Raw genomic sequence first — 16,473 nt, forward strand, 5'->3', positions numbered from 1 at the left:
GAACCCTGCTTCCAAATGTGGCCACATTTTGAAGTAGTGGTTAGGGGACAGTTCAATCTATAACACCTCCAAAAACTCTGTTCTAATGAGTGGACCATAAAATGCTTTTAAATCCCTTGTGATTTGTGCTAGCTTGGGGACAGTCTCCAAGTAATCCCTCAAGGCCTAGCGCTTCCACCTCCCTAAGTGCAGGAGCGCGGAGCACAGGCTTAAGGTCTTTGCAGAAAAACTGCATGTCTAACGTGGCCAGGCGCTTGCCGGCTCCAGAGACTCAGCACCATAGCTCCCCATTTTGGTGGCTCCAGACAGGTCTCTCATTGCTAGATCTTGGGTTTTTTGTTTTGTTTATATAAACCAGGTAGGATTTGCAGGTGCCGCCCCCTCCCCCCCAATAACCCTTGACTCCTGTCACTTCAGCATCCCACCATGCCTACCAATGTCAGAGCTTTCGTTTCAACAGTTTTGTCCCTTAGTGGCTTCAGGCCCAGCCTTGGGTTTCTTGATAGAGTACTGACCTGGCATGATGGAGGCCTGGGTTCCACCGCCAGCGTGGCAGAGTTCTCCCATGGTGGTCCACTCTGTAATCCCAGCAGGACTGACTGGGGAGGCAGAGGCAGGAGGATCATGGCTTTAAGGTCAGGTGGTGCTGAACTCAGTTCCTCTCTCACTGTGTACTTTTGTTTTCTCACTGCTAAAAATCCTTTGCAGCCAGGGTTGCCGGGTGTTGGTGGCGCATGCCTTTAATCCCAGCACTCGGGAGGCAGAGGCAGGCGGATCTCTGTGAGTTCGAGGCCAACCTGGTCTACAAAGTGAGTTCCAGGACAGCCTCCAAAGCTACAGAGAAACCCTGTCTCGAAAAACCAAAAAAAAAAAAAAATCCTTTGCAGCCAGGGTAAGGTGGCACACGCCTTTAATCCCAGCACTCAGGAGGCAGAGACAGGCGGATCTGAGTTTGAGGTCAGCCTGGTTTACAAAGCAATGGCCAGGGCTGTTACATAGAGAAACCCTGTCTTGAAAAATAAAAAATATAAATTCTGCTTGCTGAAACAAAAACAAGTTCAAGGTCATCCTTGAAGTTGACTACATAGTGATCTTGGGGCAAGCCTGGGCTATAAAATGTGTTTCAGAAAAAAAAAAACCAGTGTTGCTGTTGTGGTGCTGGCCTTTAATCCCAGAGCTTGGGAGGCAGAGACAAGTGGATCTCTGACTTTGAGGACAGCCTCGTCTATAGAGTGAGCTCCAGGACTGTTATACAGAGAAACCCTGTCTTGGAAAAACAAAGCAAATAAAAGAGTAAATTTTATCCACCCAGTAAGCTGAAAGCTGTTCTTAGTTGTCCGAGTTGGTAAACAGCCTGGATCCAGAGTGTTTCCTTTGTCCACACTAACCAATTCAACCAAAATGAACTAACTTGCTAAACAGCCTGGATTCAGTTTCCTTTGTCCGTACTAGTCAATTCAACCAAAATGAACAAGATTTTCCTTCTCTTGTCTTATCCTGACACCTTTGGAATCAAATCCACACATTCCCCAGGTCTCTGCTGAAAACTGCTGACAGTGTCACGTCCTTCAATCTCTCAGGTCCGACCGCTGCACCTTCCAGAGGAGAACCCCTGACCCCAGCTGTGGCTGTGGAAGTGATGAGGGCCATAGCAGGGCACAAGGATGGACATTGTCTTTCAAGGTGACAACTCCAAAGCCTCTACACAAGACAACGGGGAACACTGCTTCTGCTGGTGTGAGGAACTATGTGGAGACACTGGGGTGACAGGATTTATCCAAATCGGAGTGAATATCCCCAGTTCTCATTTCACAGTCCCATTGTTTTCACTAGGCAATGTCCTGTCACACAGGAGACCTGGCGGTGACCGACCCCATTTTATTTCTGGTACTTCAGCCTCGTGGTGGCTACAAGGGAAAAGGTTCAGGGCTCTACTGCACATGCTCAGAGCCCTTCCTTTCCTCACTCTGTCATCCGGCCTCCTTCCTTATGAGCTGGCCTGTCACTGCCGATGCTTCATCTTTCTTCTCAAAGGCTGTGTGTCAGGTGCCTGGAGTTTACCATATCCCAAAGCTACGACATCTTCATTTCCTTCAAACACAACTTAGTCACGACAGAGCTAAGCTTTGTGCCTGTTACCACTTCTGGAATGATAACAAAAGTAACAGTTATGGGAGAAAAAACCCAAAACTACCAATTTTAAGTAGAGTTGGAAAGCTTTGGGGGCTGGAGACTTCAGGAGGGCCCACAATTATCCTCACACTTGTGAGAACTGCTATACCCACCACCACCCTGGAGATGAGGAACATCACAAACTGCTACCTAAGACTGGGGGTGCCCTTCCACACCTGAAAAGCTACCTCTGACCCTGGAGCGCCAGTGAGCAGCAGTCTGAGGTGTGACGATCTTGCAGGAACATTAGCTGAAGAAGTTAAAGCCTCCCCATCACTCTGTCAATACTGTGTTTGGGTATCTCTCTGCCAAGGTAAGTTATATGCAGAGCCCCAGCTTCAAGGAAGTCATGGCATGAAGCGTCCAGCTTGCTTGTCTCTGCAGTACAAGATGTCGTGTTAGGGACAGGTGTCATCCACCAAGCCCAAAGCCTCTATCTAGCCTCAGGGGACCAGACTCGTGCCCCCGTAAAAAATGGCTGCACACACCCATTGCACTGGAGTGCTACTCCTTCTAACTTTTCTTCCAAACTGTGCTGACACGCTGTACAATCTTGTCTTTTAACCAGCGCTGCTCCCTGACTCAACCTTACCCCATGGCGTTGCAGTCACAGACACTGTGTTGTGTTCTGTCTTCAGTCATGGTTCCCCTGCAGCCATTTCTCCACTCAGGTCTAAAAAATTGTACCCTACCAGGGGATTACACTCCCTACTGTAGTTTGGGCTTGGAATGTCTGTCCAAAGCTTGGTCCCTAGCTGTGGTGGTGGTATTTCTTTGTGATTCCTGGCTGCCCTGAGGTAAGCAGCTTCCCATGGGTATTTCCTCTTTATAAGGTGAGAATCTCAGGTATTTTGTTGAAGTGATGGAAAGCTAATACACTGCCCATCAGAAGCAGCTCTGTCTGCCTCTCTCCCAGGAGCATACCTAGCCTCACTCATTGAGGTGGCATCTGGCTTCTTTCACCAGAGTGTAAGCTCCATGGGGACAAACTGTGTGCTTTCCTCTTTGCTGCGTTCCACACCTTCAGCATCTTTGGTGGTTCAGTGAATGAACGCTGAAGGAGGTAGTTTCTGCACTTTCCCCATGCATCGCTCATGTCTTCCGCCAGGTGGCGATGATGGGCCTTCTTGGCTGTTAAAGCTTGGGAGCCTCAAATAAGCCCCTGGTTTTCTGAGACTTTGGCTCCAGGTTTCCTTTTTTAGAAGATACCCAGACTCTCCTTGACGTTGGTCCTTGTTATCAACATGGGCCTTTACCAGAGCATTTTCAGCATAGCATCTTAACCCTGTGACCCCAGAACCAGTCTAAGAAAAACATGGGGGAGTAAGCTGCCCAGTTCCATAGCATTAGGTCAGCTCAGGTAAAGACTACAGGTTTGGCTCTAGATAGCACACTCTGACAGACTGCCTTTGACTTTATCCAAGTTAAGTGTTTCTAGATGAAACGTCAGAAAAACTGCAAATCTTGAGTGGAACATTTGCATCCCAGGGGTCTCCAGTCTGCCTGCCTTTCCCGACAGGTTCCCTTAGTCACACAGGGACACTCTCTAGGACACTTTCTTACTGAGATGCATAGTCCATTAGCATTTCTGTTCCCAGGTGGCAGTGCCTGAGGTCCGATCTTCCACAGCGGCTGTCTGTCTGGACGGCTCATCCGTTACTGTGCAGGCCCCCAGGTGCCCCTGCAAATGGAAACAGAAGGCAGATGGCCCTCAGACAAAGATGCTTTCGGCTCTGCCCCTGGGCCTGGGGTTGAGGATAGACAAGCTGCCTAATCACAGGTTAAGGACTGGGCAAAGTGGGGGCACAAGAGAGTGGCTGCCTGAAAGAGTCACAACAGTCAGGCTATCGCTGCCAGACCTCGAACCTTGCATTGAAACTCTTCATTGTGTTCCCTGCAACTCTTTGTACAAGCTTTCGTTCCTAAAGACATTATTTATTATCATTACTATCGCTTTATGGTGCTAGGCATTGCACCCTGGGCCCTGCACGTGTTAGGCAAGCATTCTTCTGCTGAAATACATCTCCACCCAGCCCAAGGACCTCATTCTTGACAGTGCTCAAACTGCTAGCACTAACAACTCAATTCTGATAGAATGTCTAAGGTCAGGTAAAATTAGATTCCGAGATTTTGGTGGCATGCCTCCTTTTTTTCCTTTCATTAGAAGCCTGATTTCTTAGTCTTCCTTAAGCTAGATTGGCAAAATCGAGCATGGCTTTTGCAGCAGGGAGTGTGTACCTGAGAGCGTGGCCAACACCTATGCTATGCCTGGTGATCTTGTAGTCACATCTCTTCCTCAGCAAGGATCTGCTCCTGGGGCTGGGATGTAGCTCTGGGGTAGAAGAACCTGCACAGTGTGTACAAGGTCCTGAGTTTGAGCCCCAGTTGGGAAAGAAAAGAAAGAATACTCTCTGATCCCTAACTTGTAGCCCTGTGACATTCACCAAGCCCTCTCCACAGACACTGCCACCCCTAAAGAGTAACAGTGATTATAAAGTGTGCTAAGGCTGTAACAGGAAAACTGCAAGCTGCCTCTAGAGGGCCAACAAGGTTCATTTCATTCTCCTCTCCAGCAGACAGCCAGGCACTCTTCAGCCTGACTACACAGTATCAAGCAAGCCTGGCTTTTCTTCCTGTCAAAGTTGGATGGAACAGAAGCAGAACCCTTTCCCTGGGGTTAAGAAAACCCCTCAGGTCTAGCAACTATCAAAGGCAGGCTACTCTTCCAATAAACACTTGGCTCTTCAGAACTACCCAAGCCAAGGACAGTGAAATGAGGTGAATACCACAGAAATCTTTATTAAAATGTGTCATCAATAATATGTTAGCATACATACAATATACACACATACATATGTACATTCTTTGACACACCTCACAGATTGCCAACATCAGTTTAACCAATAAATTAAAACTAAAAACGAGGGGATAAGGGGAGGGATATTAGAGGCAAAAATTTCATTTTTTATCTGGTAAGAAATTGCAAATTTCTCAGAACTTCCCTGGGGGAACCCTGACCAGAGAATCTTTGAATCAAAATACATAAATCCCCAACCCTCCCCCAAAAAAGATTCCAAAAGATGCAGTTACAACAAGTGTGCTTCTCAGAGCAGCAGCCTTCACTCCACTTCGTCCTCTTCTGGCTTTGAGACAGTCTGGCCCTCAGCTGGAGCAGCGAGGGTCCTGTGGGCACTTGGGCTTGGTGCACTGTGGGCTCTGGGGGTTGAGGGACAGGCTGCGGCATGGGAACGGGGGGAGCCACACTCATCGGAAGTGATGTCTGGCACGTCATCTGACTGTGTGTCAGAGCTCTCTAGGTCACTGCGGATGCTTTCAGGCTGGGCCAGGCTGATATCCCAAGTCTTGCTAGCCAGGCAGTCTTTCTGTTCACAGCTTTGGTGTTTGCAAGGGGGGGCCTCTTCACTGCCACCACCGTCAACGCCAGCACCACCATTCCCCTCCTCTTCATTCTCGGCCATCTGCGCATGGACATGCAGAGAGTCCTCTGTGCTACTTCCACTCACCAACTGATAGTGACTTGGTTTGGCTTCAATGTCCACTTGGATTTCCATATTGTTGCACTCTCTGTGGGGACAAAATTCATTGTGCTGAGTCATACATAGCTGTTCATAAAATAGTTTCTGGGTCTGGCTTAAGTTGTTAGAAGAGATGGGTCAATGTGGACCATTTCCCCACAAACACACGCATGGATGCATGCATGCACACTCATGCATTCCTCAAAAACTCTCCTTAAAACATCTAAAAAGACCTTCCAGAATTCAACTAAGGGCCTCATTCTATCTTACTCCAAATGTGGATGTGAAAGTAACTTGGCAGCTTGCTATGACTGTGCCACAGTCAGAAGTCATTTCCCTTGCAGTAGGGAGGACCTCAGCCACACCAGGTCAGCACAACATTCCAAATGAAAGCCAAAGAGACTATGGGAACCAGATCCAGCAAAGGGCAACAGAAGCCCTAGACTTAGACACCAGACAACATCAATCCAGCTCTTAAATTCCATTTGAATAATTACACTGTGACAACTGCTAGAAAAAAGAAGAGGGAAGAGGTGGAAAGAGAAACAGGGAGGGAAGGAAGGAGGGAGGGAGTCTCTAAGAGTTAAGTGCTAACAAGAATCAAGAGATGCTCAACACTCTGGTACCACCAAAGTATTCAATGGATTCACCAGCATACCACATCTCCCACTAGATGACTCACGGGGCCCTCCAATGAGGAAGTGAACTGTTGAAGACCTAGTGTCCAATGGATAAAGTCTGTCCTGGGCTCTGACTGTTCACATACCTGTCCTGCGGGTTGTAGGAACTGATTATGGAACCGGCCATAGCACGAGTGCTTGCGTTGTCACTAATTGCACCAAGACTGGCTGTGTCTTTGGGGAAAATTTCCTTTTGGACATCGGCTTGGACTTCTAACCTGTGTAAAGAGGGGACGTTGAAGTTAATATGAGACCTGGGTGTTCTGGAGTCTGCTTCCTGGCGTACATCTCTTCCATTACTCTCCTGAGAACTGTGGTGACCTGCTGGATCACCTCCATGCCTGCATAGCTCCTCTCTGACACATCAACTGGAATCGTCCCCTCCTTTCTGTCCCCACTGCTACTGTTTAACTTCAGGTTCTTCACTAAATAATCATCACTGGGCTCTGCTCCACAAACTCCTAACCTAAGTCCCAGTCAAGCAATCTTCCAGAGCAATGTCAATGCAGGCAAAGACCTGACCATCCTAAAATCCTCTCCTGCCAACAGGCACCTGTGGCCTTCCTGATCTGCAACTGTTCAGATTCTTTTTCTTACTGTCAAGTCCGATATCACAACCTCTCCAAGTTTGCATTTGTACTTCCGTGGCTCTGTGAATGCTATACCCTCTCTCAAAAATTCCCCTTCCTCTGCCTGGAAAACTTATGCTAGGTTGCAACAAAGGATTACAGTTTCCTCTCGTTCTTTCCCAGCAACCGACACCTCTAGCTAAGTGCCACACACCTCTCTCCACTTCTGTGTCAGGAAGGAAGAGCTCACACCTCATTCACACTTTGCCCTTCCTACCCTGGTCATAGCAGAAAGAACTCAAACATTTACTAATCAAGTTACCTCCAGGATGTAAGAATGAAGGGCATAGAGGAACCAACCTCCCTCCTAGTCCAACAACACTTTCTCAATGGTGTTTCAAAGCTGGGAGCCCCTAACTGCTTCCTTTCTGGCTCAACACCATTTTGTTCTGCACTTCAGTATTTCCTCATAATGGGTTTCCCAGTCAAGCCCATCTGACTCATTCACTTCCCATAAAGGAAAGGCTTTCACAGGATGCAACAGCTGCCGGCTGCACTGCAGTCTCAGCAAGTCACGCTCCAACTATGTCTGTGGCTCATTCAAGGGGAGTCGGCTTTAAGAGAACACAGTAGTGAATACTCTAGCATGTGGGGGTAGGAGCCCCTAACAAGGGACACCAGTCACAAGATACAGCTAGGTCAGCAGCCTCCATCCTGCTGCCTTAGATGCCCTTCAAGAATGTACTGCGGCCTAGGAAAACGAGGGCAATGTGAGGGGGAGTGCACTCAGGCCTGTGTTCCAGCTTCATCATGGCCACAGATCATTCACTGGGTACAGCCTTTCTCAAAGCCCACCAGGCCACCTACTTCTTGGCTGCCAGAGGCTGGTTCATGCCAGTAGCTACACTAGAATCATCTGGGGAGAAATTTCTAAACATAGACCACCCTTAGGTTCTACCCCAGGAGATTCTAAGTTATTAATTCTGGAAATATGCTCCAAAAATCTATTTTAAGAGGTTCCCAGGTGAATGAAGGACACCAAGGTGAAGGATGTAGTCCACTTGCCATCTGTCGCTTGCATCTTTTTCACAGCCAACTGGCCATCTGGTCTGAGTCTAAACTTCCAGGACAAGCGGCTCAGGATCTGGGAAGGCAGTCTGCCCTCTCTGGGGGCTTCCCACAGTCTCCCCTGTGTTCTCTACACTGCACTGAAACCAGCAGAGGCTGCTGCCAGTCACTTTGGTTCTTTCTGCCAAAATGAGTCACAGCCCTCTCATCCTTTTCCCTGCCGGAGGCCCTCCAGGTGCCTGGAGACAAGTACCTCCCTACCTCCTGCCCTGCTGTGCTCCGCAAGGCCACTGCTCCCCCACAGAACTCAACTAACTGCTTCTGTCTAATGCCAGTTACACATCTCTAAATACATATTATGGTAGGTCTCAATGGCAAAATGCAAGTAAATCAAGTTGCAAGTTATTTTATTGACAAAGCTTTATGTATTCTTTTTTAAAAAAATAATTTATTTAACTTTATGAACATTGGTGTGAAGGTGTCTGATACCCTGAAACTGGAGTTACAGACAGTTGGGAGAGTTGTGAACTGCCATGTGGGTGCTGGGAATTGAACCTGGGTACTCTTTTTTTTTTTTTTTTTTTTTTTGGTTTCACGAGACAGGGTTTCTCTGTATTGTTTTGGAGGCTGTCAGTCCAGCCTGGCCTCGAACTCACAGAGATCCGCCTGCTTCTGCCTCCCGAGTGCTGGGATTAAAGGCGTGCGCCACCACCGCCCGGCTGAACCTGGGTCCTCTGGAAGAGCAGTCAGTGCTCTTAACCTCTGAGCTATCTCTCCAGACCCAGCTTTATTTATTCTTAATACAAATTTATAGACTTGATTTTCCTACTCTATCCAGTGGGAACAGGAAGGTCAGAAAGAGTACAGTTTCAGGGAGTCAATGTGATACAGCATAAAACCATGCCAAGCCTACAAGAGCCTTCTGCTCTTCCTGTTTCCTAGAGCAGGCAGTCTAATGAAGCAGTGAGAGGTCTAAAGTCAACATTATTCTTTAAATGGACAACACTATGATGCAAAGAATTGTGAACTTTGTAGAAGAAAAAATGTCATTGGTGACTAAATCAAAGTGGGACTTCCCTGGTATAGAGAAATGGCTCAATGTGTGCCTTCTTATTTATAATTCCAACTGCTTGCTATAGACCCCGTTTCCTTACCTGCTGTATTTTCCCTTGCCGCTGGAGAGAATGCCACCACTCAGTGTGCCCCCGGAAAGGGCAGCAAAGCTGGCTGTTTCACTATAAGGGCCTTGCATAACACTGAGTCCATCTGTAGGGCTCCCACTGGTGCTTAGCACACTAGTCAGGCCTTCGATGCTGCTCTCCCCAATGCTGGGGTTCTTGAGGGCCCGCCAGGCATCTGCCACTGTGGGGAGAACCACACATGTCCACTTGAGAAACACAGCATCAGAACAGTCTGGGAGGCTTTTCCTGCAACGACTCTACAGAGTGGAGGGTTTTTCGAGACAGGGTTTCTCTATATTGTTTTGGAAGCTGTCCTGGAACTCACTCTGTAGACCAGACTGGCCTGAAACTCACAGAGATCTGCCTGCTTCTGCCTCCTGACTATCCAACACCTGGAGAGTGGAGGATTTTCATGTTGACAAGTATTACAATATTCACTTAACAAACAACAAGTAGACATTTGTATTTAATCCTTCCAATAACTAAGGATTAGCAGCCCTTAGTTTAGATGAGTAAATAAGAATTTTTAGATGAGGAGAAGAGTAGTCAGCCAGTGGTGGTGCACGCCTTTAATCCCAGTACTCAGGAGGCAGAGGCAGGTGGATCTCCGAGTTTGAGGCCAGCCTGGTCTACAGAGTAAGTTCCAGGACAGCCAGAGAAACCCTGTCTTGAAAAGTCAATTTAAAAAAAAAGAACGAGGGCTGGAGAGATGGCTCAGAGGTTAACAGCGCTGACTGCTCTTCCAGAGGTCCTGAGTTCAATTCCCAGCAACCACATGGTGGCTTACAACCATCTGTAATGAAATCTGGTTCCCTCTTCTGGCATGCAGACATAAATGGAAGCAGGATGTTGTATTAATAAATAAATAAATCTTTAAAAAAAAGATTAAAAAAAAAAGAACGAAAGAAAAAGACTTTAAATGACTATTCAAGATCACCTAAGCCATACTAATTTAGAGGCTGTCCTGAACTAGCACCACCAACGCCCCGGCTGGTCATACCAAATTTTAACTGCAAGCCCACTACCATTTCCATTACATTATAGCTACTTTTATCTAACTTAGTCCTGTCTGTGTTTCTTTTCTTTTCTTTCTTTTTTTTTTTTTTCGAGACATAGTCTCATTCTATAGCTGAGGTGGTCTGGGAACTTAATGGTCTTGAACTTGAACTCATGACATCCTCTGCCAGTGCTAAAATTGTAAGCAAGTGTTTCCAGGCCCTCTTATAATACGATTAGTTCATGTATGCGTCTACTATGAAGCTTCAAAGACCTCTGGCCATCTCTGTAGGTGAAGACACAGTGTCCAGAGGAGTCACAAGACCAGCCCTCATCTCAGGTCTGCAGAAGCAGAAGCGCTTGCTAATAAATACCAGCTGAAAGAAGTTCCTACTGAGATGGGGTAACTGCCCTGGCCCTCCTTCTTCACAGTTGTAAAAAGCAAGCAAGATGAAAACTGTGCAAAGTCCTGGAAAACGACAGCATGCTGCAGATGCAAGGCTTTCTTTCTTACCACCACTAGCAAACTCAGTTGTTTCAAGTCCTACTGCCTCATACCTACCACACAGCGGCAACTATCAGGAGTTAACCTAATAACTCTGGAACCAAGACATGAAAGGCTAAAAATACTTTACCCCCCACAAAGCTCATTATCTAAAGAAATCTAATATAATCTCTCTGTAAAAACATGCTGAATTCTATTGACTTTTATCTTTTTGTCCCATAAATTCAAATGGGAACAAAATTCCTTTACCTGTGATTGGACCATCATCTTCATCAAACTCAATTTTCACCCCCTTTCCATTGGCTGTGCTAACTCCACAGCCACCTCCGCGACAGAGAGAAATGGGTACAACCCCATAAACGTATGCCAGCATAATGGGGACACCAATACCTGGGGAAAGAGATGGAAACATGTCAGCAGGTCAGTAGGCTCCAAATGCCGATTCTTCCTCCCAGACTGGGGTAAAGCAAACCTCTATAAAGGGAAAAGACAAACAGAGTGGGCATCTCAAGAGGCTGCCTGGTATAACACAAGAGCAGACTTAGGAGTCACAGAGGTCTGGATGTCCTGGCTTCAATTCATTGGCTGTCAGTCCATAGAACCCTCCCAGGAATAGAGAGAATATACACGTAAAATCTAACATGTGAGATATTATGTTGCTTTTTTTAATTTTAATTTTAAATAGCTTGTTTTACATGTCAATCCCAGTTCCCTCTCCCTCCCCTCCTCCCGCACTCCCCTTCCCCCCCAGCCTCCCACCCTATTGCCAATTCCTTCCACATAGGGGATATCTAGAGTCTGCCATTTCACTCTGGGTAGGGTCCAGGCACTCCCCTAAGAGTCCAGGCTGAGAGAGCATCCCTCTTTGTGCTATGGGCACACGATGACTGTTTGTATTCCAGGGATAGACACTGATCCACTGCTCAAGGCCCCATAGGTTGCCCAGGCCTTCTCACTGACACTCACCACTCCCTTCATTGCTGAAGTGCTAAACTGAGAACCAGTCAAGAATCAAACACTGAAGGTTGGAGAGATGGCTTAATGGTTGAGAGCACTGGTTCTTCCAGAGATTCCCAGCACCCACATGGCAGTTTACAATTGTCTAATTCCAGTTCCAGGGGATCTGATGACATTGTCTGTCCTCCAGGGGTACCAGGCACATACACAGACAACACTGAGTGAATGAGTGATAATAGGTGTTAAGGTTAAGGATCCTCAAACTAATTCTCCCATCACACTGCTGTGTGTGGCAGAGTAGCTCAGTTGTTATCTGCTACAAGGTAAAACTGCCTGAATTCAGGGCTGGAGAGATGGCCTAGCAGTTAAGAGCACAGGATGCTCTTCCAGAGGGCTCAGGTTCAATTTCCAACACCTACATGTCAGCTCATAACTATAACTCCAGTTCTAGGGGATCTGACACCTTCACACAGACATACGTGTCTCTCCTACCCCTACCCCCCCTTTTTCCTAGATAGGGTTTCTCTGTGTTGACAGCCCTGGCTGTCCTGGAACTCACTTTGTAGACCAGGCTGGCCTCAGACTCATAGAGATCCACATGCTTCTGCCTCCCAAGTGCTGGGATTAAAAGCATGCACCACCAAAGCCTTGCTACAATGCAGACAAAACACCAATGTACATAAAAACAAATAAATCTTAAAACAAACAAAGAAAAAGACTGCCTGGATTCATTTCTCAGTGACTCAACTTTGCTCTGCTTGTACAGGCTGTACTTTAATTATCTTTAATTATGTTGTCTTTGTGGATCTTGTGAAGGAAGGTTCAATAGATTCACATGTGAGACACTCAGAACCACTGCTGACAAATGATGAAACTCATGAAATGCTAGCTAAAAATGATTTTTTCTTTTTTAATTTTTCTTTTGTTTTTCTGAGACAGGGTCTCATGTAGTTCAGTTTGGTCTTGAACATGCTATGTAGCTGAGATTGGCTTTGAACTCCTGAGTGCTAGGACTGCAGGGGTGTACCACCAGACCAGAGTTTTCTAAAATAAACTCTCATGCCTCTGATATGAGGCATTAATAGAAAATAAAAGTGATTTTGTTTTGTGAGTCCTGTAACAAATAATAGGAAGAAAAGGATAAAAAGTAAAAATTTGGTGTTTGCCAGGCATTGGTGGCGCATACCTTTAATCCCAGCACTCGGGAGGCAGAGGCAGGTGGATCTCTGTGAGTTTGAGGCCAGCCTGGTCTATAGAGTGAGTTCTAGGACAGCCTCCAAAACATACAGAGAAACCCTGCCACAAAAAAACAAAAACAAAACAAACAAACAAGAAAATTTGGTGTTTAATTTTTGTTAATGCACACTTTTGTGTGCAACACTCTAGGCCCTAGTCTAAGACATACCCTCATAATGCAGTGTAGTGAAAATCACCATAGTAACGGTGTCTATTAAGATTTAATTTCCAGGTTGGGGAGATGGTTTAGTTAGTAAAATGCTTATTTGCAAGCATGAAGACACAAGTTCAATCACATGGAAAAAAGATAAAAGTGGTGGTGCATAGTTACAGTCTGGTGCTGGAGAGACAGCCAGGGGTGGCTCCCTGGGGCTTGCTGGTCAGCCAGCCTAGCCAATTTTGGCAAGCTCCTGGCCTATAAGAGACCCTGTCTTATCTCAAAAGCTAGGTAGATGGCTCCTGAGAATGGCAGCTGAGTTGTCCTTGGGCTTCCACCAGCCCTGCCCTAACACTACATACATGAGCACACAAAGAGGTGTCTCTACAATACCGCTCCTGAAGCTGGCTGATGTGCTACAGTGAGCTAATACAGGAGCTGTAGGCCCCATTAGCTTACCAACACTGACAGCAGCAATCACTGGGGACGCAATGACTGATAAAGTCACTCCTCCTGTGATGGCCAAATTCCTCTTGTGTTTGGAGGTTTTCCTTCCCTCATATCTGCTGTGAATCTAAGAATAAAAAGAGAATCCAGGTCAGCAGGTTAGGACATCAGTAGTTTGCCAGGGTGAAAAAGGACAAATGTTCATTTGCAAGTTATATTAAAATGTACCCTCCACCCAAACAGGGATCTTTCTCAAATTTCAGCCTAACCCAGACCTGGAAAATATAAATGAATGCAGGAAAAGCTAATCCAAGAAAAGACAAAGTAGCTCAGGGGAATGAAGCTAAGCATTTCACCTTAAGTCACTGAGACAAACCAGGCCCAGGATGTTAATAAGAACTTTCAGATCTCATGGGGGTTTATAAAAATCCATTTAAGAAATTAAAGTTATTTTTATCTACAAACGAGCTGGTTTTCACACAGCTCTGAAACCTAAGCTCCTTCCCTTTTCCTTCAAACTACTGTCAACAAAGCCCACTCTGGAGCAGGTATAGAAAGGCATATTTTACCTTCCTCCCAACGTAAACAGGAATGCCAATGACCATGGCAGGAATTGCAATGCCAGCTATGAGAGAGATCCCCACTGGAGCACCAATCAATGTGCCCAACTGCCAAAGAATCTTCTTCTTCCGGCTCCATGGCTTCTTGCCCCAGAATGTACAGCCAGAGGGACTATAGAGGAAGCATGTTCAAGTTAATGTCAGTTTCACAGACCAGATGTTGTCACAAGAGGGTTTGATAAGAACAACAATCATCTTTTCTTTCTTTTCCTTTTTTTGTTTTTTGAGACAGGGTTTCTCTGTGTAGCTTTGAAGCCTGTTCTGGAACTCACTCTGTAGACCAGGCTGGCTTTGAACTCACAGAGATCCGCCTGGTTCTGACTCCTGAGTGCTGGGATTAAAGGTGTGCGCCATCATCATCCAGCCCTTCCTTTCAATAACAGTGAATCACTGATTAAGTGACAGGAGGCAACAGAAAACATATCTATTAGGTAAGGGGGAGCAAAGGACAAAGGGCTTTGTGGGTTTTTTGGTAAAGGTAGACCTCCGAAATTGAAATTCCTTTTCTTTCTTCTCTGCTGTGTCTTCCCTGACACATTACCTACATTTCCTTACAACAGATACCATTACCCTGACTGGCAGGCACTACTTGAGACCCTGCACAGCTTATGCACTCGACACACACCCAATGTGCTGTGTCCTGCAGCTCCTAACACAGGCTGTAGTTTCAATGTACATGTCCCACCATATCTAACGGATACAAACCAGGTTCTTGGGGAAAGATTTAGCGACTTATCATGCCCTTCCTATGAGTTTGTTACTCTGAGTATGGCCCTTAGCCCTTCTGTGTCTGATTCTTCTATCTCGTTCCCTTTGTGCTACCTTCTCTACCTGCTACCTGATAAGGCTAACAATGTATTATTCAATCCTGTGTCTCTAGGCAATGACTGCTACAGATAAACCTTCCGATTTTCACCAAACTGGAAATGAGGTGTCTCATCTCACAGTGCATGCTACAAAAATGTTAGCTCCTGTAGGGTAACAATGTAATATTCACTCAATTCCCCCACCCCCAGACAGGGTTTCTCTGTATTGTTTTAGAGGTTGTCCTGGAACTCGCTCTGTAGACCAGGCTGGCCTCGAACTCATAGAGATCGCCTGCCTCTGCCTCCTGAGCGCTGGGATTAAAGGCGTGCTCCACCAATGCCCAGCTTCACTCAATTCTTTAGAAACTTACTACATGGAAGTAAATATAAAAAGATCGCAGTTAATGAGATTAGATATGCCCATGAAGTACCAAGAAGTAGCAATACTTACAGCAAAAAGTGTTGTTGTAAAGCAGCTCTTACAGCAAAACAGAGATAAAGGGATGGCAGTGAAGAGTGCAGCAGAAATGGGAAGGCTGGTGGGTGATGTTGCATTCATTTAAGTTGCTTTTTGAGAATGACTAAGAACTTCACAAAGCAAGTCTATTGACACATGTCTACTGAGGAAGCTTGAAGCGGTGGGATGTCAGGTTCAAGACAAAATCAGTCAGCCCATTTCAAAACCAAACCAAGGCTGTACCTTTGTGCAGTGCACACTCTTAAACAGGAGGCAGAAGCAGGCAGAGCTCTGTGAGTGTGAGTCCTGGTCTGCATAGGGAGTTCTGGGACAGAGCTACATAGTGATACCCTGTCTCAGAAAAGGAGCGACAAGACAGCTCAGTTGGTAAAGGTTCCTGCTTCCAAGCTTGATGACTTAAGCTCAACCCTTGGAATTCACAGAATGGATGAAAAGAACTGACCCCCACAAGTTGTCCTCAGACCTCTACATGTGGTATGGTGCACAAAAGAAACAACTTTAATAAAAAAGTAAACCCAAACAAACTCATCAAGAACTGAACAAGCTAAGATAAAGGAGGATGAAGTGATCAGAAAGTAACTGTGGCCTATAAGGCAACTGAATAAACCTGGAGGCAAGAGACACAGTGAACAGCAAACTCAGATGATTTGAACAGCATGACTGGGAAGGTACTCTAAAACCAGACTGTGGAAAGCCTTAAAAGTCATGCAGCAGGTAAGAAAGTAAGGTAATGGAAACAGTCACCCAGGCTTCTGGAGAAAACACCAGAGGCAAGCTTTAAAGGAACTTTCTACAGTTTCCTTTTTCTGTAAATGAGATCAGCTATGGCTGTTTGGTATCCTTTTCCCTAAATGAGCAAGTGAATAGGATGACAAAAGCAATGGATACATGTCCCATCTTACCTGAGGTAATGCAAGTCGGAGATCTCTTTCATGCAAAGCCAGCAGAATTCACAGCCACACACTGCACAGGTCATGTGATTACAGCTTCCATCATTCATCTTGATAATGTAAGCACTACATCGTGGGCATGGCTTGATGTCATCTGCTAGGTAGGGAATAAAAA

At 46.1% G+C, this 16,473-nt stretch overlaps 1 protein-coding gene across 5 annotated transcripts in view; it reads right to left on the minus strand.

The window, feature by feature from the left end:
- Nucleotides 1-1,298: 1,298 nt before the first annotated feature.
- Rnf19b (ring finger protein 19B) overlaps nt 1,299-16,473 on the minus strand; it is a 28,939-nt gene continuing 13,764 nt past the window's right edge. The window contains exons 3-13 of one of the 5 annotated variants that reach the window (XR_005881234.1): nt 16,311-16,452; nt 14,074-14,236; nt 13,517-13,631; nt 10,957-11,097; nt 9,180-9,387; nt 6,475-6,606; nt 5,263-5,757; nt 4,411-4,519; nt 3,736-3,853; nt 2,361-2,550; nt 1,299-2,144 (exon numbers count right to left, since the gene is read on the minus strand). Coding sequence is in view for 2 of the 5 variants with exons in the window: in XM_040756583.1 (XP_040612517.1) it covers nt 5,292-5,757; nt 6,475-6,606; nt 9,180-9,387; nt 10,957-11,097; nt 13,517-13,631; nt 14,074-14,236; nt 16,311-16,452 (1,367 nt within the window). In the remaining 3 variants the exon portion in view is untranslated. Of the gene's footprint in view, nt 2,145-2,348; nt 2,551-3,735; nt 3,854-4,410; nt 4,520-4,946; nt 5,758-6,474; nt 6,607-9,179; nt 9,388-10,956; nt 11,098-13,516; nt 13,632-14,073; nt 14,237-16,310; nt 16,453-16,473 lie in introns of those variants that run through there. The other 4 variants (XR_005881236.1, XR_005881235.1, XM_040756583.1 and 1 more) reach the window with 4 other exon arrangements.

This window comes from Mesocricetus auratus, unplaced genomic scaffold (genome assembly GCF_017639785.1).
Source record: "Mesocricetus auratus isolate SY011 unplaced genomic scaffold, BCM_Maur_2.0 Super-Scaffold_100014, whole genome shotgun sequence".
Taxonomy (NCBI): domain Eukaryota; kingdom Metazoa; phylum Chordata; class Mammalia; order Rodentia; family Cricetidae; genus Mesocricetus; species Mesocricetus auratus.